Raw genomic sequence first — 25344 nt, forward strand, 5'->3', positions numbered from 1 at the left:
AGCTGAGTTGTCTCTGCCAGAGGAGTCTGTTTCCTTTCAGGGCTACGATGAAAAGTACATAGTCATTTCTTGCCGTCTCTTTAGTTTTGTTCAGCTTTATTCAATAAAATGTTAATTTGCCAATTCCTAAACAATCAATCCACCCAAAACTGATCTTCAGGTTTTCAGCAGATGCAGGAGAGTTATATTCTCTATTAAGAACTTTGAGAGGCCTCAACTGGTGAGAACTCAGCACTTGAGTTGCCAGGTCTGTACATCTACTATGGTAATTGGTTTTCACTGTCAGAGCACTTAGGTCATAATAAACCAGCATCTTATTCAGCCAGCTAGGATATAGCTATAACTAAATGTCATCATATTCATGATTGAGGGTAAGTGTTAAAGGATACATTTTATGTAATTTTCAAAAAGGATTTTTGGAGGAGTCTTGCAATTACTCAGAAAATATCTTCACTTAAATGGTCAAACTTTGGCTAATTTGTGTGCCAAAGAACATTCGTTTACAGGGGTGGACTGACCATTTGGAAACTCGGGCACTGCTCGTGGGCCCAGGGTCAGTAGGGGGCCCCATGAGATGCCCCTGGTACCTTTTTCATAGGCTTATTTGAGTTTGGGCAAGGACACAGGGGCCCCATGATCCCCTATTGCCCTGGGGCCCCATGAGTTGTCAGTCCACCCCTGTTTATTTATATAACTAAATATCACGTTTGGGTGGACTGAACCTTTAAGAACAGTAACCTATAGCAGTCAACCAGATTGCATCTTTTACTTTCTTGACTTCATCTCACTGAATTCTGTTTGATAGCTATAATATCTTCATTGCGATTTGGAATAAGAACGCTTTACTGAATAATGCTACATATCAGCAACCATCCTTTTTAAACACAGTGTTCATATTCCATATGCTAAATTCAAGACAGATGCGTATAAACCCCACAAGATATTGCAGCTTTGTATTCATTAATACATATTTAAAGTATATGTGAGCCCTCAATTTGTAAAACAACCCTTTCAGTGTAAAATAGAAATGAAAGGCAAAACATTTTTGCATAGATATATAACATTATAAATACCTTTTTTTGAAACCTTTTTTTTAAGACTCTGTTCTCAATTGCATAAGAAGCTCAGAGTACTAGAGGAGGGGAAACAGCAGTTCACTAATCTTCCCAGTGAATGGCTGTGCAGGGAAGGGGGGGGGGGGTGTCAGCACAAGTCTGATCATTGGAGGAGAGCAGGTTGAGTTCCAGCACAGCTAGAGAACTGACCATGCTTGGTGTTCTCTAGTTTGGTCACTTTTTAATAGGAAAGCAGAGGGACTGACAGGAACACCTGGGATTTTACACAAAGTAACCAATATAAAGAGAACAGGATACTTTTTCATACCAGTACATGGTACAGCAGGCACTTATCAGAAATCTGAAATGTTGGGTTTTACATATTCTTTACATTTATTTTTAATGTAACCAGTGTATGAACTTGTATTTGTTATTGCTATCAGCCTTTTACAGGTCCTGTGCAGCAAAGCTCAAACTAGATGAGGAGATCCAGCACAATGAAATATTCAGTTGTGCTACAGTACAAGGAGCATGCAGATAGGAGAAGAGTGTAAATTTTAGAACTGAATGTACAATTTTAAATGCAGTAATACATAACAAACATGGGGTTCTGGATGGTTATTACAGGTTAGTGCACGAATTGAGCTTCATATTAGTGATGGGCCAAACACCCCAAAAAAAGTCCCCCAAAGTAGATCCAACATAAACCACAAAGCCCACTACCACTGCCGACCCGAGAACATCACAAGAGGGCGGGGTCACCCGATTGATGCCACAGAGTGGCTCCGCCCCCTGTTGACATCATCATGTGCTGTGATTGGCCAAAGCATATCACCTGACCTGTGGTTAGGTGCATTGCTTTGGCCCATCACAATGCACTGTCAGGGCGCAGTGCATTGTGGGGCACGGTGGGCCCCAGAACACACTTACTGTTTGTGTGTTCACCGAATACACGAACGGCCGATGTTCGAGTTGAACTTATGTTGAACTCGAACATAAAACCCAACTCTAATAGGGACAGAAAGTATGGTATTTGCAAGATTACCTAGTGAAAATAAAAGGGAATAGCCCAGAAACAAAACAAATGCGGTCACCCCAAGTACTGGTAAGTTGCTGTATGTACCATATACAGTATGTAACATTTTTTTTCTCTAGTGCCTAAGTAAAATGTTTTGCAGCAAAAGTTTCCCTATACCAAATGCTTTGTGTCTTTGTGTCAAAAAAGCCCTTTAACAGTTTTTACAGTATTTTCTCATCACAAAAAGCAGCAGTACATCTGAAAAAAGAAAAAAAATGTTTAGAACCCACATTAGCTCTTTTTTAAGCCAAGCAAGTACTTAGAAAAGTAAAAGATCTATTTTTACACAAAGTACTTTCTGAAGTCCTTGGTGCCAGATGCCTTTTGTTGCAGTATGTTCAGGTAACCCTGTGGGTGCCGGTGGGTTGGTGAGTACAGCACAAGGCACTTTATTGAGTCTCTTTGGTGGGCACCCTGTGGGTGCCGGTGGGTTGGTGAGTACAGCACAAGGCACTTTATTGAGTCTCTTTGGTGGGCACCCTGTGGGTGCCGGTGGGTTGGTGACTACAGCACAAGGCACTTTATTGAGTCTCTTTGGTGGGCACTCTGTGATTCAGTGGATAAGTAAAGTGTTTTCTTTTGCTGAGATTAGGATATCATTAGCGATGCTCCTATGCCCTTTTTATTTTATGAAGGCACGTAATTCGGTATCCCTCTGTGAACCAGACACAGAAGCAAGTTCGATCAGGCACATTCATTAAGTCAGTTTGCCAAAAGGCTTATGTATTGGATATTGTACATCTGCAAACAATCCAGCCGCAGTTATTGTAAGATTGCTTGGGTGATGGTGACACGATTGCTCAATGGAAATTGCTGTCATGAGAAAATCCTTTGGTTTATGTCCGTATTAATTTGCCATGCTTTATTTTCAGCTTGTCATTATGGCTGGCACTGTTCTGCTTGCATACTACTTTGAGTGTACGGATACCTTTCAAGTGCACGTTCAAGGCTTCTTCTGCCAAGATGGAAATCTAATGAAACCATACCCAGGGACTGAAGATGAAAGTTTCATTTCCCCTCTGGTGCTGTACTGTGTGCTGGCTGCAACACCAACAGCTATTGTAAGTAGTTTATCTACAAAGCTTTTTTAATTATTTATGTAAACCATTGCACTCTGACAATGTGTTTTTTTTTATATAAATATATATAATTATGGAAAGTAACAGAAAACACACAGTCACTGTATGTTGAATAAGAATTATTTTGAAGCAAACAGTACAGTAAAATGTTACTGGTGATTGTTGTAATGGGTTATTGTGCTTTGATTTTGATTTTCTCTAATAAGCTTATGTCAACACATTTGCTTGTCAAACTGTTCCCACTTTAATTCTGTTTGTTTTTTATGCTTTACGTGTTATGCAATTTTCTCTGTTGAAAACTCTATGCACAGTATTTAGCATACACTGCTTTGTAAGTGTTCATTGCATATGTTTGTATATTCATTTTTAATTACAATTTACCAAAAAGCTAAAGTGTGACATTAAAATGGTAATCCAGGGTATTTTGAGGATTTATTATATGGTTTTATGTGCAATGTAAATTTACAAAAAAAAAGTCCTAAGTCTAGGGTTGGCTTGAGTTTATCAGTCCCCAAGATTGGATGCGGATGAAGAGCTTTGAAAATTGGTGCATTGGTTTGGAGGGGCAGCTTTGTTCCAGGACTACGGGCTTTGATTAGATTAATACTGTGGTTTTAGAACCTCAAAGGTTGGGTGGGAACATGCATTCATTTTGGATGGAGAAGCAGTGAAGTAGTTATTATCTCTTTGGAAGTATAGTGGTGTAAATGTATCAGTGTGGAGATGAAATTTTTTTTTCTTGCAGTGATGCAGGCGAAAAAGTTCTAGTGGTAGTTAGAAGAGTTCAGTTGGAATCCTATCTGGTTGCGCTCCTTTCCCTTCACCTCACGGCCATCTATGGTGTGGGGGAGAGGGGGATGTGATGCTTTGGCGTCCGGTGGAGAGGGGAAGAGACACATGCTACCCCCCTCTGTCATCCTTCCTCGATAACTTAAGTTACGTTTCATAACACTCATCTTCCCCCCCCACCTTCCCTACTCTTCCCTCCTTCCCTACCCCTCCCTCCTCTCTCTCTCCCCCCCCCCATTTTTTTTCTTCCTCTTTCTCTCTCTTTTCCCTTTCTTTTGCTGGGATGGTGCTTCCAGCATGCTAAACTGAACCTTTTCATACCTGACCTAGAATTACATTATCAATCAACATACCTTGGTGTAATTTCTCCACATCCACCGTTCTCAAAAATGTTCTCTGATATCAATGATTCCATGTTCTGGTCTATCATGAATCCACGGACGATATTGACAATAGGTTCTTATGAGCATAGTTACTCAAAACCTGTTTATTTTTTGTCCTTCTAGATTCACATCCTCCTCTTAGTTCTCTAAATTGTTGTTTGGGGTCTGCCCCCTCATTCTTCTGTGTTCAACTTCCATGCCAAGTTTTTTTTTTCTTTCTTTCTTTTTTTTTTCTTTCTTTTTGTTTGACTTACTCTCGTTATAAGGCTAGATGCTTCTTGCAAACTGTTGTATCGATACAACCTTATGCTTTTGTCTATGTTTATGTTTTTTGATGCTCAATAAATCTTTATTGGGAAAAAAAAAGAAGAGTTCAAACTGTGTTGTGGACTATACAGAGTACAGGCTATATGATGGAAGTGCTAACATTTTATGGGGGGTTAGTTTGTGGCTCCCCATCTTAAGAGATATGGGTTACAGAGTTTTTAGAAGTTTAGAGCCCGTGGCTAGATAAGGAGTTGAAAGGGAGTAGGGATGAGCTTCGGGTAGACCATGAGTTTGACCTGAACCCATCTTGTTTGCAATTTAGTGAACATGAAAACTAAATGATCAGATCTGGCCAGTTTGATTGTCTGAACCTTTGGGTGCTGCAGCTTGCTACCCACAGACATGTTTCACATTGTAGACAAGCCAGCAGGGATCCTAGGTGATGTCACCGACCAAATGTGGTTATGGCATTATTCACTCAATGACATCACCCAGGTTCCCAGGTGCTATGTATATATTCCAGCTGTGTCAGAAAACCATAATTTGCAACAGAAGTAGTGACAGAAGTAGATCAGCAGCTCATTGAGGCATTGCTCATTGTGATTATCAATGTTGTTAGGCAACATGGATTTACAATGTGGGATATTTTTGTTTTTCTGTGTGTTTCAATAGATAAGGGTCTGGTATAGATTTGGAGGGGAACCTAATGCCGTTTACATTTCATAAACTATTTTTTTTAAACTAAGTGTATTGTGCCTTTAAGAAAAAAATATAAGGTTTTCCTCAAAATCCAAAAGCACTTCCCTGAGGATTTGCGAGTGTAAGCCATCAGGACGTTATCCATTGAAGGCTGGTGTAGAGAGCCAGCAAAAGGGTCATCCAGGTCGGAGCTGGGAGGTGAGAGACGCAGCTCACCGCTGTAAGCGCAGCAGCCAATTTGATCTGACGTACAGTATATATGCTTCAATGGTGCAGATTTGTGCCCCATAAGATGTGAGTGTATAGGGGTTAGTATGTTATAACCTTTAAATAAACATACATTTACATTGTAATATCATATGGAGATGATTTGAGACTGTGGTTTTGGTTGGAGAAAGAATTTGGAGTAGGAGGAAAAAGAATATTTAACAATAGAGCACTTATTGACCTGAAGCTACAGTAAGGTTGCTTATGTTCTGGTGAGACTGAATTGAACACAAATGTTGAGTACCTTTTTGTTTGCAATACTGACATGGTGGTGTGGAGATACAGAGTATCAAGAGGACACAGGAATTTGGATGTTTGTTTAATAAGATTCTATTTCGATTTACAAAGACAATTTGAGACACAAAATTGCTTTTACACTTAATTGCTTATATGGATCAGAGCTTATTCAGATGGGCGCACACTGTCTGAATTTGGATCCGTGCACCAGCTGCTGCCCATATGTCAAAGTTTGACATGAAATTGTGTCCATTCAGCCATTGTGTGCCTCCACTTCTATAGGCTGCCTGCATGCAGCTGCAAGGAGGATGCACATGCATTTGCCATTGGCTCTGCACTGATGATTGGACTAATCACCCAACTGAATGAGCCCTTTGAGGTGAATGTTGACTGGGTTTATTTGCTTTTATATATACATACATTTTTTATTTACATAAGGGCTACAATGCGTTTTACACTTCCTATATTGTTACACAGTTTCTGTAAATTTTGGCACATTTAGCTTAAAATCAATATTTTTTTTATTTATTTATTTAGAGCGACTGCATATGGAATAGAATATCATGACAACCTCATGATTTTTTTTTAACAAACCAGACAAAGCCATCCATGAAATATCATTTAGAGGAAATTGTTTTTTTTTCTAAATGTCACTTTTGTGGGAGTACTGAACATCCTACAGGTGCACAACTTCACTTGCAGGTTAGGCATCTGTTTCAAGTATGTTAGTTAAAGGAATTGTGTACATTTAATGTTGCCCTGTAAGCCTCAATAAAAGACCTGCTTCCTGTTTGTTTGGTTTTTTTGCATTTATACACGTCCCCTATTCCAGTGGCCAGCTGCCCATGACCTTTTTAAACCGAAGCTTCCAAACTGGCCTTGAAAAATACTAGAAAAAAATACAAGATTTGGCTCCCATGGACTTCAAGAGTTTTTCCTGCTGGGTTCAGCGAATGCCCAGCAAACCAAACCTTGCTTGAATCACCGATTCCAAGTTATCAGTAAAAATACACATTTTTTTCATTGGTCCAGACATGAACATGGATCATTAAACCCCTTCACGCCTAAGGATAAAACAAATAATGCACAAGTACAATTTGGCAACTTTGACATGCTAGTAAAACCGTAGAACTCATCACAACTACTTTGTGTATCCAGGTGAATCATACCTTGTTTTTTTCAGGACAAAGTGGGTTTTGATTTGGTGGTAAATGGTAATGGATGTCTCCTGATTTTTGTTTTTTTAATTATCAAATGAAAACTGACCCAAAATTGTAAAAATATTTATTTTTCATTTAGCTGTGTTTCGTGTTACTACCATAACCTATCACCAAAGAACAATGCAAAATAAATTATGCAGCTCCTAACAATCGCAGTGATACCACATATGTGTATGTTATTTGTTGTTTGTACCCGTAGTACAGCCCAGAAGCTATAGTGCGCATTTTGCTTTTTTTTTGTCCTACCTAAAACACTTACACTGACACTGATACTAATTGAAAAAAAAATCCTGACCTTTGACCCGAACACTAATCATGGCACTAACATGGATCAACCCTTGATCTAGATATGTTTTCTTTATTTTTTATTTTATTTTTAATATTTCTTTGTTTTTATTTCTTTCTTTATTTTTTTAAACACTGTTTTTTTTCTCTCTGCAAGGAGAGAGAGAGAGAGAGAGTGAGACAATGTCTGAGACATTACTCTCCTCCATTCAAAGAGATAGAAAACACAAGGGTGGGCTTCACAGTGTGTGATCACAATGATAGACAATCAGAGGCTATCACAGCGATCATGTGACCCGGAATTGGGAGTTCCAGGTCCCAATCATTAGAACAGGGGCTCTCAATGACACCCCGGTCTTTGTGCTGGGAGCACTCCATGTGATGCGCTCCCAGCACAAAGACAGGTATGCAAATAGGGGGGCCCCACGGAGAAAAGCCCAGTTCTGTGATGCCATATATTTGTGTGACAGCGGCATCAATGGGTTACATAAAATACAGCTTCTTCTGCATGAGTGAATGTTTGAAGTAAAACTGGGTTTACTTCATAGATTAGTAAATCACGCACATACTAAGCCAGAAGATTAGAACAGTACATTTGTGTACTATTCATGTCAGCAGTAGTTATGTAAAGTTTATGTATACATTGGCTGATACACAAATAGCCTGTGGACCAAGAATCTGTCAATCTGCATTAAAGTACAAAATAAGATATAGCTAGTATTTAAAATGTAAAAGATGTATGAAGTTAATAGTAGAATAGAAAATAATAACTGTAATATAAAGGTAATAACTCCCCAGTTATATTTATTGAAAATATTTGGTGGCTGGAAATAACTGCAGGATTTATGTATCATGGAAGTTTTAGGGCTTGTGTACAATGGTTTTTGTTTGTGTTAAACTACTTTTTTCACATGCAAGTTAACATAGATGCAAAAACCACAAGATACAACTACTTAGAAGGAGTGTGAAGAAACCAAAAAGAATTTCAGAAGTATCTCAAACTGACATTAAACACAAGCTGAATGCACCATCTACACAGGCCTATAATGGTTCACTTTTGATGATAGGGTATCTTATGTGAAGAAAGTATATTTATTTCAGAAATGTATTCTTGAAGTTGTACGTAACACCTTTATGATTGCATTACACATTTATGCAGCATAAAGAAAGTGAGTTTTCTTCCTGGGCATTGCATACATGTGCAACTGACATCTCCTGATTTCATACTAATGATCTGGATTTGGGAGAACTGGCTACCGATCATGTGATCACTGTGACAAATTAGTCACAGTGATCACTTTAGTGAAGACCCGCCCTAGTCTTTCCATCTAGAGTAAATAATACATGGTATCTTTTTCTCCTTGCTAGTCTGTGTAAATAAAAAAAGTCTGTTGAAAAGAAATAAATAAATAAAAAAATGTTTAATAGATCAGGACTTGATCTAGTTTAGCTGGCGTCAGAGTGTCAGTGTTCAGGTCAGTATTAGGGTCAGTGTGCTTTAGTTAGGATAAAAAGATTTTATAATTAGTGTAAGTACAAGTGTGTTAATGTGGCACAAATAAGACCAAATGCATACTACTGTTTTTTTGGGCCCTACTATGAGTAGGAAAAAGAACTAATAATGCATACATAGGTGGTATCCCTTCCCTACGATTGTCAAGAGTAGGAGAATTTATTTGTTTTTGGGGGTTTTTTTGGGTGGCGGATCATGGTAATGGCATAAAAATATACAGTACAGTTAAACTAGTTTGAGGCAGGTTTCCTTTGGTAAAACAAAATCAGGAGATATCTATTAACATTTACTACCAAATGAAATCCCAATTCTGAAAAAACAAAGTATATATTACCTGCATACAGTACATTAATAAGTTTCAATGATATGTACAGTTTCACTGAAACATTCTAAAGCTGCAAAAATAAGTTTGGGTGCTAAGATTTGTTTTGACTTTGGTTATGAAGGGGTTAGAAAGTATTGAAAAATAATAGTAATATCATCCTCATGATATTAGACATACATTTGAAATGTTTGTGTTTTCAGTGTTTACCCTCGGAATTTATTAGCAGTACGATCAATAAAATAAATGCCAAAAGGAACTCAGGTAGAGTGTCAGTACCTAGTCAATATGTTATTAATGAGTTTTAAGTAAATATCAATATTTCTTGGAAAATATAGATCATTCATAGCTGTTTGCATTAACAAACTATAATTGCATTTTGATATAACCTCCTTTAACCTCTTCCCAACCGTGCTACAGCATGGTAGTCCAGTTCTGGGAGGGCGTCTATACATGTCCTCCCAGATCCACGTTCCCTGAACGGCCCCTGGGATGTGCACTCGGAGTGCTCTGTAATTGCTGTGTCCTGCAGACACAGCTGATCACAAATCATGGTAAGGGGCCAATCACTGTGGCCCTTTAACATGTGATCAGCTGTGTCCAATCACAGTTGTTCACATTGCAAACAGACTTGCCAGTTATCTGCAGTCCTTTCCTCACGCGCTGTCACAGCATGAGGAGAGGAGAGCTGGTAACTGGCAATTCACACAGGGGACATTTACACTGATAATTAGAGCACTGATCATTAGTACTCTGATTATCAGTGCAGCTCCAGCAGTGCCTATCAGTGCCCATCAGTGCCTCCTCATCAGTGCTGCCTATCAGTGCCTCCTCATCAGTGCCCATTAGTGCCACCTATCAGTGCCCATCAGTGCTCTCTATTAGTGTCCTTTAGTGCCACATATCAGTGCCACCTCATCAGTGGTGCCTCATCAGTGCCTCCTCATCAGTGCCCATCAGTGCAGCCGGATCAGCACCCATCAGTGAAGGAGAAAAAATATTTATTTGCTAAATTGTATAACAGAAACTAAGAAAATTTTTTTTTTTCAAAATGTTTGGTCTTTTTTCATTTGTTAAGCAAAATAAAATTATTAAAAAAAAACAAGTGGTGATTAAATACCAACAAAAGAAATCTGTTTAAAAAAAATGATAAAACTTTTGTTTGGGTCCATTGTTTCATGACTGGGCAATTGTCATTCAAAGTGCAGCAGCGCTGAAAGCTGAAAATTGGTCTGGACAGGAAGGGGTGAAAATGTCCATATTGAAGTGGTCAAAATAGTAATTTTTTGCATCCATTTGGGTTCATTTTTGACTCCCCCATTGTAGGGAATAAATCAAATCTATAAAAAGTTTAGCTGTTTTTGTAAAACGTTAAATTTCTTATTATGTAGAATTTGAAGCACTGATCCATTGCTCACCATTGTAAGATAGGAACAGTAATGCTTCACTTTGTCAACATTCAAAAAATACTCTACCCACATACACCACATACAAGTAACCTCGTCACTGTTTCTTATATGAAGATTTTGATGCTTCATAAAAATTTATTTATTGAAGCCTATACATAGCAATATGAAAACAGAAAATTTCCTTATGGCAGCATACAATGGGTTGTGGCTCTGCCCCCACAACCCGATAGGACTGGTTAACTATAAATTAAAGACAGACCTGGCTCGGAATCTGTATGCTGCCATGAAGATGCACAAGGAAAGGAAAAGTATACAATTTTCCTGGTGCATCATGGCAGCATACAATGGGAACTAACTCTCCATATGGGAGGGCACATGAAAAAAATTTGTCAGTAGCGCAAGTATGCTCCTGCACAACACATTTTCACCCTTAAAAGGACTTCTGTTGTTTTCCCAAGACAGGTGCTTAAATTTTTAGGGCTTCAACAATGAAGATTGGGTACTTCTCCAGTTCCCTTTGTAATCTTCTCCCGGTCCATAGGATTTTTCCTCCTCATCTACTTTGCTGAACCCTTCTGATTCTTCTGTTTTTTGGCAGATATCCGCCCTGATCTGCCAGTAGTCACCCTTGAGATGTCTGTACCGATTCTGCTCCCAAATCGATTGGGGCTGTTGTCTGGTGTCTTGCAGCAGTTTGATTTTAAGGCAGGATCCACTTCAGCCATAAGGCCCGTTATGCTGTGACCACAGGCAACATCGCTCTTGAAGAACATCAAATGATGCCAGAGGGGCTCCTGCCAATTTAAGCTCTTACAAAGTGTTACCACCTTGTTTCTCAATGACTTCTTTAATATTAACTGTACAACTCGATATTTTCCTATCTATCACTGCAACTGTTATTGCTAGTCTACAGGCACTTGCAAATTCTACAGTACATAAGGGCACTTCAATGTTAGATCTAATTTTCAGACTAGAGCATCCTTGAACGTAACTGCAAAGTGATGTGTCTTGCCAGCCACATTATTGATACATCCACCATTGGAGGCAACAGCAGCGGATTGACCTTGGGCTACAGTTTGACATGTTGTTTATACAGGCCTTTTTCTTCTGTCCCCTGCTATTCTTCCTGGGTTAACGCCTCCAGTCCTTCAATGAAGGAAAATGAGACTGGATCTCTCTTGAGATTTGTGAAGTACTTTCTAACCTTGTGGAGAGTTTCCTCCACTTCACCCCAGGTGAACTTACCATACTAGCTTGCAAGGCAATGACTTTCCACAACAAACGCAGCAACCATTAGGGCTGGTAACCTCTGGTGTTTGGTGATCTTGACCAATATTTCCTGGATTCCTGTCTCTAAATGGCACCTGTTCTGGCCTTTAGAGGGCTACCTCCGTCTTGAGGACCTTGCAGGTCTGTATGCCACTTGCGCCAGGCAAATAGAGCTGCTAATCTGTGACGTTTGTAGACGGGGAGCAATGAGAATGAGAGGTGAGATGATGACCTTGATCCACATTGCCTGGATGTCTGCTCTTAGATGGCAACTTATCTTGACCTTTGGAGGACTCTCTCCATCTTGAGGTCCATACAGGGCTGTAGTCATTACAACAGTATTGGCTCTCTTTTTTCTCAATATCTTCACTACTTACCTAATCCCTTTACCTTACAAGCAATGGGTGGTCTGACTAGGTGGCGTTCCTCATAGAAAAAGAGCAAGGCAGCAGGCTGAAATGAAAATCAACAAGACACAGTGATCCCAGAGCAACACTGAGAGCTGATTCACACATGTGCGGTGCGGATTGAAGCTCAGGTTTCACAGCTAATTGATACAGTAGTTGTTCAGTGGGTCATGTCAGGTTTACATGGATTAGGTCAGGATTTTATCCTGTTTACACGTATGCAGTTAGAAACAGTTGCCATAGAAGGCAATAACCTATACTCCGCACCTGAACCTGAAGGCACTGCTCAGAAATCGTACATGACTCTTTTTGAACCGCACTAAATCTGCACCACCAGTGCACTGGACATACTGTATTTGAACAGGCACCATAGGAAGCAATGTTTTTTCACATGTCATGTGGATTGGATGCAGTTCAAATCGCATCCAATCTGCGTACATGCGAACCGGCACGAAGGATAGGAAAGGCCCAGGTGAATGCCAAAGTGTAAAACATACAGTACCTGCAAACAGTGACCACATAAACATCCATCATGCATGAGTAGAGAACACCATCATGTTACAACCATTTAAAACTATCACCCTTGGCTGTTGTTGATGATGATGATATCAGCTCCTGAGCATGCTCAGATCCCAGTCTGTGGCTCCCAACGCCATCTTGGAAAAGGGCAAGCCAGGAAATTTTCCACAGTGGTCATATCACTTCCTGCCATCCATGCTCAGGGTGTACTTGCACTGCTGCAGCCATCTTGGAAATGGCAAAGGCCCACAACACAGGTGCAGGAAAGTACTGACAAACAGAGAAAAGAAGGGAAACCATATGGAAATCAAGGGGAAAACACTGCCACTTATGCCAAAGCTTGTTTAAACCTTCTTTGACAGACCTGCACCACCAGAATGGCGCTGCAACCATATAGCTCATTTAGAGGCTGGAAAGGAAGAACTTCCACCCAGGAGAGGCTAAACCATGCCCCCTTAAGACCACCAGAATGGGGCTCCAACCATATAGCTCATTTAGAGGCTGTACATGAAGGACTTTCACCCAGGAGAGGCTGAACCTGGCTAGGGTGACAAACAGTAAGGGATTCCCGGTGACTCCAGTCCTGATTAGGTGAGGACAAAAAGGAGAATGCTGTGAGCCATGTCTGTCTTTAATTTATTGTTAACCAGTTCTGTGTTGTTGTGGGGACGGAGCCACAACCCATTGTATGCTGCCGTGATGCACCATGAAAGTTCAATGTTAACTACTAGCAATAAAGAGAGAGGTAAAGACAGGTCAAAATTATAGAGGGGAGAGAGAGAGATTGCGAATGAGGTGAGAGAGAGGGACCTTGGAAAACTTTTCTAGCACATAACTCCTTAATGATGCACCAGATCAATACTAAGGGACAGGGCTGCTGATAGGGGGGACCTCCGGTTCTCCTGTAGGGGGCACGGGCACACAGGGGGCCCGCAGAGGGAGGTGGATCAGTGTGGTGTGGCATTTACTAAAAGGATGCCCTCTGTGTGTCTCTCCTGCCGGGCACCAGGAGAAAACAGGGGCATGTGTGCAGAACTGAGAGCAGGACCCTTCCTAGGGCTTTCATAACGCACAGGCACCTCTGGGAACTGCCCAGGGGCCCCAAGTGCATGGGGGGGGCCTTGCAGTTTCCTGCTAACAGTTCCGCCTCTTTCAGTTCAGGTCAGTTTCATTATCTGTGCCTTTCATCTCCAGCTGTCTTCATTGTTCTCTCTGTCCCGGGCATCTTCGGCCCACCTCAGCCACTATCACCTCCTGCTCCCTTTCATATTCACACTGCCTCTCTCTCTCAGATCATTGTTAACTCTCGCTCCCTTCTCCCAGTCCAGCAGTCCTGCTAATTTACAGCCTCATCCCTCAAACAGCTGGAATTCTCTTCCTGGAGTCCCTCCAGTTCACTCCCCCTCCCTCCACTTCTATCCGTTTCTTCTCTGGAGGCTCTTTACCTTCACACAGGTATGCGTCCCCCCATACACAAACACTACAAATGGCTGGAATCCCCCTCCCTGCACACCCCCAAGACGGTCTCTGTACCATTATTATATGGAATTCATAGAGCGCCAACAGTTTGCGCAACACTTTACAACATGTACTATGCAATAGAGATCACTCCCCAGCCAGCCTATTTGCTTTAATTATACTTCCTCACCATCCATCAGTATTCCCCATTTCCATCCCTGACCATCCCTCTCCACTCCCCTTGACCCTTATCTATTTACCTCTCCTCCCTCTTCCCTCATGCCAGCACAAATCCTCTTTTATTCATATACAGACCAGGATCTCTCAGTTTCACTCCAGAGCTTCTCTAATTATCCCTCATCAACTAGTCCCCCCTCCTCCTTCTCCCCCACCCCAGCCCCAATTTTTTGCAAGGGCTAAGGAAGAACCCCAAGGCAGAGCATCTTACTACTACTGCTGCTGCTTGTGCTGGCGGAATGTGTACAGCTCCAATCCCTGCTAACCCTCCTCTCCTATTCATCCCATGTGACTGGCACAGTAAACATCCTGCCAATACAAGCAGCAGTAATAAGATGCTAAACCTCTGGGTTCTTCCTTAACCCCAAAAAGCACCAGAAGACAGCCATAAACTCTGGAGGGGAAGGTAGATGGTAATTTGTCACTGCAGTTGTAGATTTAGCTCAGTGACAGCCTACCAGAATAGATAGGATCAGTGACAGCAGCTTCCCTGCACAGCTCTTCTTGAGGAGACAATATCTGTATTATACATTACTGCCCCTATGCTGTACCCTCCTGCCCCCTGTACTGTGTCTGCCTACCTCCCCCATTCTGTGGCCCCCTGTCCTCCTGTACTGTACCCTCCTAACCGTTGTACTGTGCCCTCCTGCCCCCCCCTACCTTACCCCCTTGTACTGTACCCTCCTAACCACTGCACTGTGCCCTTCCTTCCCCCCGTATTGTACTTTCTTGTCCCCCTATGCTGTACCCTCCTGTTTCCCCCCACAGTTATGTTGTGTTTGTGTCCGCTAATAATGATTTTTGTGTATTTTTTGTGAAAATATTGAGTTGATATTTCTTGGGGGGGGGATGGGGCTGTCAGGTAAGCTGTACGGGGCCCCGTGATTTCTAAAAGCAGCCTTGCTAAGGGACATATTCATTTGTTTAGTTTATTGGTCCCCATTATCTATGACCAACATAGAGTCTAATTTGCTAAAGAGTATTTACTTTGCTTGCCCCCATTTTCAATGATGGACTTGGTGTCACGTACCTGATGGGAGACTGAAATGACGAGGTCGGCCTCACTTGTGTCACTAGCCCTGACCCCACTGGAGTTGGAATAGAGGGAGTCTAGGACCCAGGGGAACAAGAATGCCAGTAGTTGTTGTTTGAAGCTCTTGTAGATGATGACCTTGGAAGATTGATGATCCTCTGATTCAGGCACAGTGGTAACATGCAGAGCTGGTTTTGTAGATTGCCAGGTGTGCACCAGAGCAAGGCAGGAAGCGAGAGGAAGAAACAGGAGCAATGTCATAGGAATAGCCAGGGTCATCAACAGATGGACAGCAAGGTACAGAATCAGAAGCAAAGCCAAAGTCAGGAGCAGAGCCGAAGTCAGGAACCAGAATCAATCAGGAGAGCAATCAGAGTCAGGTGAGGAACAAGCCGGGTCAGCAACAAGGGGATCACACATGAACAAGCAGGACATGGGGGAGCTGAAGACCAGTCAGCACTCAGCACAGGCAAAGGCACCTTTTAAATAGTCCATCTGGCGCCAATCTTCATAGTGCGTGTGCACGTGCGTGTGCGTGATTGTGCATTTTTGTGCACATGCGCACGTCTATTCACCAGCCGTCTCACGAGAATTCCCTTACATTGCCCCTCCCTTAGGGGCAGCCTCCGATTGCCCACTAAGGCTTGTTTTTCAGGGTGAAGATGGAGATAGGCTCGAACTAACCGTGGAGCATGGACATTAGCGGATGGTTCCCAGGCAGGGGCAGACTGAACATTTGGAAACTCGGGCACTGCCCGAGGGCCCGGGGTCAGTAGGGGGCTCCATGAAATGCCCCTGGTACCTTTTTCATAGGCTTTTTTGAGTTTGGGCAAGGACACAGGGGCCCCATGATCCCCTATTACCCGGGGGCCCTATGAGTTGTCAGTCCGCCCCTGTTCCGAGGAATTATCCTCTGGAATGTAGCCCTTCCATTTGATGAGAAACTGGGTGTGACCTCCCCTCTTTCTACAATCCAGGATAGCCTCCACCTCGTATTCTTCATTATCTTCGACCAGCAGTGGAGCAGGAGTCTCTGGATCTTGATTGGGAAATCCACTTGGAATATGTGGTTTTAACAGGGAGATATGGAACAGTGGATGAATCTTCATATTTGTAGGTAGTATTAAGTCGAAAGCCACAAGGTTAATTTTTCTCTTAATAAATGGACCCAGGTACCTTGGACCAAGCTTCCTTGAAGGACAGTTCAATTTTAGGTTTGTCGTAGATAACCAGACTTTATCTCCTGGTTTCAGATTTAGGTTGCCCCTTCTCTTTCTGTCAAAGAAGTTTTTGTTACTCGCTTGAGCTTCTAAAATAGTCTTTTGCAGTATTTGACCATTCCTACTGAGGAAATCCATCCTTTCCTGTACTGCCGGGACAGTGGGTTCCACCGGAATTTCAGGAAGAAAGGAGGGGTAATATCCATAGTCGGAGTAAAAAGGAGACTGGTAGCAGAGTGAATGGAGTTGTTGTATGCAAATTCTGCTAATGGAAGGAGAGACACCCAGTCATCCTGTGAATATGATGAGAAACATCGGAGCTATTGTTCCAGAGTCTGGTTTGTCCTCTCTGTTTGTCCATTTGTTTGTGGATGGTATGCGGAAGAGAAGTGAAGTTCGATCTCTAATGCCTCACACAGAGCTTTCCAGAATTTAGACGTAAACTGTACTCCTCGATCAGAGACGATGTTGTTAGGAACACCATGCAATCTTACTATCTCTCTGATGAAAGCAGAAGCAGTTTCAGCGACAGAAGGAGTCCCTTTCAAGGGAATGAAGTGGGCCATTTTTGATAGGCAGTCAACCACTACAAAAATAGTGGTGAATTCCTCAGACGGGGGGAGCTCAACAATAAAATCCATAGAAATCATACTCCATGGTTTTTCAGGTACTGGCAGAGATTCCAACAGGCCCCAGGTCTTGGCTTTATCAGATTTGTTTCGAAGACATACGGAGCAAGATCTAACATAGTTCTGGCAGTCTTTCAGCGAGTTTGGCCACCAAAAGCAACGGGAGACCAAATCTGAGGTCTTGTGGATCCCAAAGTGACCCGCTAAAGGGTGATCATGACATCTTTTGAGGATGAGAGAACTGAGTTGTTCCGGTACGAAGATTTGTTCCTTGTGAAGATACAGACCGTCTCTTAGCTGAAGATGCATCTCTAAGGGGGGTGGATGATCATCCACCACTTCTCTTATTTGTGCTACAAGGTCAGTTTGCAAAAGTAAGAAATTCTTAGCTGGCAGAATCGTGTCAGGTTCAGATGGTATAATTGAATTGTGAAACATACGCGAGAGTGCATCTGGCTTACCGTTCTTTGATCCTGGACGGTATGTTACATGAAAGACAAAGCGGGAGAAGAACAGTGCCCATTTTGCCTGTCGTGGCCTTAGACGTTTTGCCATTCTCAAGCATTCTAGATTCTTATGATCCGTGATAATGAGGATAGGATGGGAAGCTCCCTCCAGTAAGTAGCGCCATTCCTCAAGTGCTGCCTTGATGGCCAATAGCTCTCTGTCTCCTACGTCATAATTCCTTTCAGAGGCATTTAGCTTCCTAGAGAAGAAAGCAACGGGGTGCAGAAGGGATTTGCTCCCACAGCATTTTCAGAAGCGTCTACTTCTAGGACAAAAGCTAAAGCAGAATTTGGGTGCTTCAGGATAGGTGCAGAAGTGAACAAAGTCTTTAATTGTTCAAAGGCGACTTGAGCCTCAGGAGTCCACCTGAAAGTAACATGTTGCCTGGTTAGCTGTGTCACTGGGGCAATGATCCCTAAAAAGATCTTAAACTTTCCGTAAAAGTTTGCAAAGCCCACAAAATGTTGCACTGCTTTCCTGTCCTTTGCAACGGGCCATTCTAGTACAGAGGTCACCTTTTGGGGATCCATAGCAATGCCATCAGGAGTGATTACAAGTCTGAGGAACTGAATAGTCTGTTTCTCGAACTCAAATTTCTCAGCTTTGGTGTAGAGGTGATGTCGACGTAATCTCTCCAGAATTTTCTTTACATGATCCCGGTGTTGTTCCATTGAGCTGAAAAAGACTAGGATGTCATCCAAGTAAACGATAATACACAGATCAAGAAAGTCCTGAAATATATCATTCACAAAGTGTTGGAATGTTGCTGGGGCATTACAGAGACCAAACGGCATCACCAGGTATTCAAAATGCCCAAAGCGTGTTTGAAAGGCCGTCTTCCATTCATCCCCTTCGCGAATTCTAACTAAATTGTAAGCGCCCCTCAGATCCAGTTTTGAAAAGACACATGCCCCTCGTAGCCTTTGGAATAATTCAGGAATTAGAGGAAGAGGATAGCGATTCTTGACAGTTATTTTATTCAGATCACAATTGTCAACACAAGGTCAGAGGGTATGATCCTTCTTCTCGACAAAGAAAATGCCAGCTCCCGCCGGTGATGTAGAGGGCCGAATAAACCCTTTTTCCAAGCTCTCATCAATATAACTCTGGAGGACTTCTAATTCTAATTCGGATAGGGGTAAATTCGCCCAAAAGGAATTTCGGCACCGGGCAGAAGCTCAATAGGACAATCATAAGAGCGGTGTGGAGGAAGAGCATTGGCACTCTTGTTAAATACATCCACGTAATCATGGTAAGCAACAAGAATGAGTTTGATTGTCTCAGAGTCAGGTTGAATACTAAGCAGAGGAGTTGCTGTACCTGGTTCCTTAGGAATGCAGTGGTTCAGGCAGTATTTGGAGGGGAAAAGGTTCTCCCCAAACAACAATTTGATGGATGGGTTGTGTGCTTTTAGCCATGGCATGCCGAGAATGACTGGAAATATTGGAGAAGTTATGACATCCAGACATAGAAATTCCTGATGTCCCGAAGAGGAGTGGCATAAAATTGGCATGGTCTCTTGTGCCACAGGACCAGAACTGATACCAGAGCCATCAGCCAGATGGACCGAAAGTCTTTGTGTCTTGGTGCGGAGGGGAATCTTGTTTTGGTTAGCAAAGTTAGAATCCACGAAACAACTACAGGCACCAGAGTCTATAATGGCCGGAACAGTAATCGTCCTTTCAGCCAGCTGTAAGTGAAGGTGGAAGGAGAGGTGCGTTCAGCTTGCTCCTTGGGGGTGCATCATATGGAACCAGACATGTCCAGTAAGACCTATGAGGTCTTACTGGACACGTCAGTACATAGTGACCTTCGTCGCTTACAGTAGAGACAGAGATTGGACTCTTGTCGTCGAAGACGTTCAGCAGAGGGCAACTGTGGTCTCCAGAAATTCCTTCTAGGGGAATTATGATGCCTTATATTATCGGGAAGTAGGTCTGATGGGACAACAGTAGTAGAGGAAACAGGGGTCTCCACCTCTGAACATATCAAGATCTCCCCGTTAGTCTTCTCACCCTGTCTCTCCCGGATCCGACGGTCGATGTGGATAGCAAGGTCTATCAGGTCTTCTAGCCTGGTTGGTACCCCCACTTGGGTAAGCTCATCTTTCAGGGTGTTAGAAAGGCCAAGGCAGAACTGGTAGCGGAGAGCAGACTCATTCCATTGAGTGTCGGAACTCCATATACGGAACTCGGTAACATATTCCTCTATAGGCCTTTGGCCATGCTGTAGCTTGCTAAGCATAGATTCAGCAGTCTGACGAAGAAAGGGATCAGCATAGAGCTGTGACATTGCTGAGAAAAACGAGTCCATCGAAGTTAGTGCCGGGTCATGTTGTTCACGAAGGTGGTGTGCCCAGGATTGGGGTTCATTCTTAAGGAGTGAGATAATGAATCCCACTTTGGTGCTTTGTGATGCAAAGGTTCTTGGAAGCAGGGAAAAATATAGTTTGCAGGAGTTGCGAAAGGTTCGGAACTTCCTGCGATCTCCTATGAGAAACTCAGGTGTTGGCACCCGGGGTTCCGGTAGGGGAGAAGTTCCAAGAATCATACTGAGCTCTGTCTGAGTACTTATATCTGAGACTGCAGAGGGCCCTGTGGCTGTGGAGGCATTAGACTCGGGTGGTAGTTGACTCTCCAGGTGCTCAAGGTTTTCTTGTAAGTAAGATAAGGCAGAGACTGATTGACAGATGTCCCCCATTGCAGAGGCCTCCCTTTCAGACTCCATCATTGGCTGACTGGTACTGTCACGTACCTGATGGGAGACTGAAATGACGAGGTCGGCCTCACTTGTGTCACTAGCCCTGACCCCACTGGAGTTGGAATAGAGGGAGTCTAGGACCCAGGGGAACAAGAATGCCAGTAGTTGTTGTTTGCAGCACTTGTAGATGATGACCTTGGAAGACTGATGATCCTCTGATTCAGGCACAATGGTAACATGCAGAGCTGGTTTTGTAGATCGCCAGGTGTGCACCAGAGCAAGGCAGAAAGCGAGAGGAAGAGACAGGAGCAGTGTCATAGGAATAGCCAGGGTCATCAACAGGCGGACAGCAAGGTACAGAATCAGAAGCAAAGCCAAAGTCAGGAGCAGAGCCGAAGTCAGGAACCAGAATCAATCAGGAGAGCAATCAGAGTCAGGTGAGGAACAAGCCGGGTCAGCAACAAGGGAATCACACAGGAGCAAGCAGGACATGGGGGAGCTGAAGACCAGTCAGCACTCAGCACAGGCAAAGGCACCTTTTAAATAGTCCATCTGGCGCCAATCTTCATAGTGCGTGTGCACGTGCTTGTGCGTGCCTGTGCATTTCTGTGCACATGCGCACGTCTATTCACCAGCCTTCTCACGGGAATTCCCTTACACTTGGAGTATGATGTGCTAAAGTGTAAGTGTAGTAAAATGGGGCAAAATTGGTGAAGTGATCCTGAGTTTGTTTTACTTTAGTTCACAACAACGTATCTCACTTAGTTTCACTCTTTTGAAAATAAGGTCTACAGACTGTAAAAGTGACCACGTAAAGGTACAATGCATATGCAAGCTTGCTATAGGAAAAAATGGACATTTACAGCAAGAATGGATGGCATTTATGATAGTCAATAAACTTTTATGTTGATTGACTATCTCTATTAAGAATACTTGTTCACACTTATTTTGTGTTATACACAGATTATTGATTAAAAAGAATATTGTAACATTGTTTGTGCTTTAAACGGCATTTTGTTACTTGTTTATTAAGCTAATTTTATTTTATTTTATTTTTTTTACATTCCTAGATTTTTATTGGTGAGATCGCAACTTATTTCATTAAGTCTACAAGAGATAAACTGATAGTTCAAGAAAAAATGATTCTGACTGGAGAGTGCTGTTACTTAAATCCATTAATCAGGCGAATCATAAGATTTATAGGTAAGTCCATATTTATTGTTGTTTATGGCTTCATGTTAAAAAATGAGCTTACCATGAAAAAAAACCACCAATGGTTCCTAGAGTGGATGATTACTTTGCCCTATTCCAGCTAGGATGGTTATCTTTTTCTCCCCTGAGAACATGGCAATACCCAAGAGCTGAAGTCAGAATCAGGACTCTATAAGTGTCACTCTACAGATGCACTCATTAAAGCACACCTGTGTTCAGATAATGGCAACATGTCCTACCACAGCCAATTTCAAATGCAATATGGTTGCAAGAGAATTTTGTAGACTATGTGTTAAGATATACCATGTTTTTTTAGGACCAGGGGACTCTTGGATGCATTATTTACATAAACCATAGAGTAGGTAGTCTTTTTGAGCTAAGAGCATGTCCAAAGACTGAGAAACTGCCACTGGAAAATAACTGGAAGTTCATACAGAGTGTAGCCTTTTTAATCTGGGCATTGTGCTGCCAGTATTGCATTCCTTAGTCAATGCCACATTCCAGCCTATTAAATATTTTATCATGGCATACACTTATGCTTTTGTACATTTTAACTACTTTTAGAATGTAACTTGCTCTCAGGCCTGGGTATGGTACAGTAATATATACCACAAGAAAAATAGTTGAGGCGAACGTGAATATAAAGAAAAAGATGCCATTAAAGACTGGGTGTAATCACCCCTTCATAAATACCCCCAGACTCACGAAAGTATAAGGTGTGGATTCTTAAACCAAAAAACATATGAATAAATGTTAGCAATTGATAAGAGCTAACCTGCTATAAAGTGGAGCATTATGCTATTATGCACAATCAAGACTTTTCTAACATACTCAAACCAATTTTTTTGATGTAAAGGAGAATATACCATTCTTCAACTTAAGAATTTACACAGATTCATATTTCATCAGTGACAACACCATGGTCTCTATTATGAAACCTTATCACTGCAATCCTATGAAAATACTTCATTTAAGGAATATCGGCCGATTGAGGTTGGCCATACACTGTGAATCTACCATAATTCATCTGTATGATGTTGATGATTCATTAAGAAGGAGTTTTGATGCTCAACCTCCATTATTACACTAGAGATATTCAAAAGAATTTCTGATAATCCTAAAACCAACGATACAGATTGAAAATTGGAAGATTTACTTATACCTGGATTTTTCTACATGGACTTTCCATAATGAATATAGAAGTAGTCTTTACCTATTTCATCTGGCTTATTTGTCACATATGCAGCTAAGTGGAAAACGCAGAACATTTATTTGTTTTTTTGTTTTTACTTTTTGATTTTATTTTTATGACTGACATATGTTCACCATGATATAATGTCTACCTTTTCATGATCCATGTGAGTGATCTTAATAAATACAATTTGCATTCAGTAATTTAATGATTATTACTCCGCATAGGATTTGTAATGCACCACTTTATAGCAGGTTTGCTCTTGTCAACTGCTAACATTTATTCGAATGTGAATATAAACCAGCATACGTTATCGCAGTAACCATAAAATAACCGTAAAAAATGAACTGCCCAAGAGGTGGGCAAAAAATGGTTACTATGGTGACAGACATCATATAAGCTGAGAAATTCTGAGAAATCAAACCTTAATACCCGGTATCTTAAAACAATCTTAAAACATCGATTTTTATTACTCCGGTTATAAGTACAACTTTGGTGTGGACTAGGACATCTTACACTGTGAGTACAACTCATGAAAAAAACACATGAATGGACAAAACAGATACAACATTCAATAGTGAATCAAAATAACTACGTCCAGACGCCTATTTAGACTCATATAGGAGAAGCATACCGCAGCAAAATGCTGCCTGAAAGTGAACTTTATATAGCTAAAGGTATCCCTCAGTTATGAGTCTGGGATCTCATGGGGAACTGAAAAATCACTGAACATAGTAATACATCATGAGCTCATATATAAGCATGAGGTTGCAAGTGACTGTTTCCAATAAGGGCCAGGCCCTGGGTTAGTCAGTGAGGCGAATATCCATGAATGGTAAATAAAGGATTCAATCCTATACAGTAAGTTGGCAAGTCCCAAATGAGGCAAATGTCCCCGGTTTTCTTAGTGCAGACAATGGAGGCCACTATAAGCATGTGTGGGGTTCAACTAGGACGCATAAAATAGCATGGAGATAAAGGCATGAATGCAGCAATAAAATTAATGAATAATAATAAGGTATGGATAGTGTTGTTCCAGTTGACACTTGGCCTTTATAACTCCAAATCTCTTCTGGTCCAAATGGACCTATATTGTGAGGTAATATGAAGGGTTCTAGTGTCTCAAAAAAAGTGTGACATAGCGGAAGGAGGCCCATACATTTCCGCCACTACACTGCCACTTCGCTCATCCAGATGTCAATCCAAACCATGAAGTAGACTAGATGCTGCTTCAGACAAATGATGTGTGCCAAACTCGCCCAGATGAAGCTATGTTATTACCTAGTGAAACGCGTTGTACTCACACTTCACGCCCAGTGAAGCCATCTCTCCATCTGGGAACCCACGGTATTGGCGCCCTGCATGTCAGTGATGGCACCCTGGTTATCCAGTAAGACACACGGAGGAACGCAGTGTTTAGACGGTCCACCAAGTAGCCGCTATTCCATCACATGGAGACAAGTTTGGCATGCATCATTCGACTGAAGCAGCATCTACTCTACTTCATGGTTCGAATTAACACCTGGATGAGTGAAGTGGCAGTGTAGTGGCGGTAATGTATGGGCCTCCTTTTGCTATGTCACACATTTTTTGAGACACTAGAACCATTCATATTACCTCACAATATAGGTCCATTTGGACCAGAAGAGATTTAGAGTTATAAAGGCCAAGTGTCAACTGGAACAACACTATCCATACCTTATTATTATTCATTAACTTTATTGCTGCATTAATGCCTTTGTCTCCATGCTATTCTATGCATCCTAGTTGAACCCAACACATGCTTACAGTGGTCTCCATTGTCTGCAATAAGAAAACTGGGGACATTTGCCTCATTTGGGACTTGCCAACTTACTGTATAGGATTTAATCCCTTATTTATCATTCATGCATATTCGCCTCACTGACTAACCCAGAGCCTGGCCCTTATTGGAAACAGTCACTTGCAATCTCATGCTTATATATGAGCTCATGATGTATTACTATGTGCATTGATGTTTTAGGGTCCCATGGGATCCCAGACTCATACATGAGGGCGGCCTTTTAGCTATATAAAGTTCACTTTCAGGCAGCATTGTGCTGCAGTATGCAACTCCTGTATGAGTATAAACAGGCGTCTGGACGTAGTTATTTTAATTTACTATTGAATGTTATGTCTGTTTTGTCCATTCATGTGTTTCTTTTCATGAGTTGAACGCACAGTGTAAGATATCCTAGTCCACACTAAAGTTCCACTTATAACCGGAGTAATAAAAATCGATGTTTGAAAATACAAGGTATTAAGGTTTGATTTCTCAGAATTTCTCAGACATTTCTGATGTCTGTCACCATAGTAACCACTTTTTTGCCCACCTCTTGG

The 25344-nt window shown here is 41.8% G+C and overlaps 1 protein-coding gene across 2 annotated transcripts in view; it reads left to right on the forward strand.

Annotated features, from left to right (window-relative positions):
• Window positions 1–25344, forward strand: part of PLPPR1 (phospholipid phosphatase related 1) — a 241855-nt gene that overhangs the window by 186922 nt on the left and 29589 nt on the right. For both annotated transcript variants that reach the window (XM_089674666.1, XM_089674675.1), the window contains exons 3-4: window positions 3006–3194; window positions 21653–21785. In XM_089674666.1, the coding sequence (XP_089530792.1) occupies window positions 3006–3194; window positions 21653–21785 (322 nt within the window). The remainder of the gene's footprint in view (window positions 1–3005; window positions 3195–21652; window positions 21786–25344) is intronic.

The sequence above is a fragment of the Staurois parvus genome, unplaced genomic scaffold (assembly GCF_062004578.1).
Source record: "Staurois parvus isolate SC_StPar_1 unplaced genomic scaffold, SC_StPar_1.0 ptg000012l, whole genome shotgun sequence".
NCBI lineage: Eukaryota > Metazoa > Chordata > Amphibia > Anura > Ranidae > Staurois > Staurois parvus.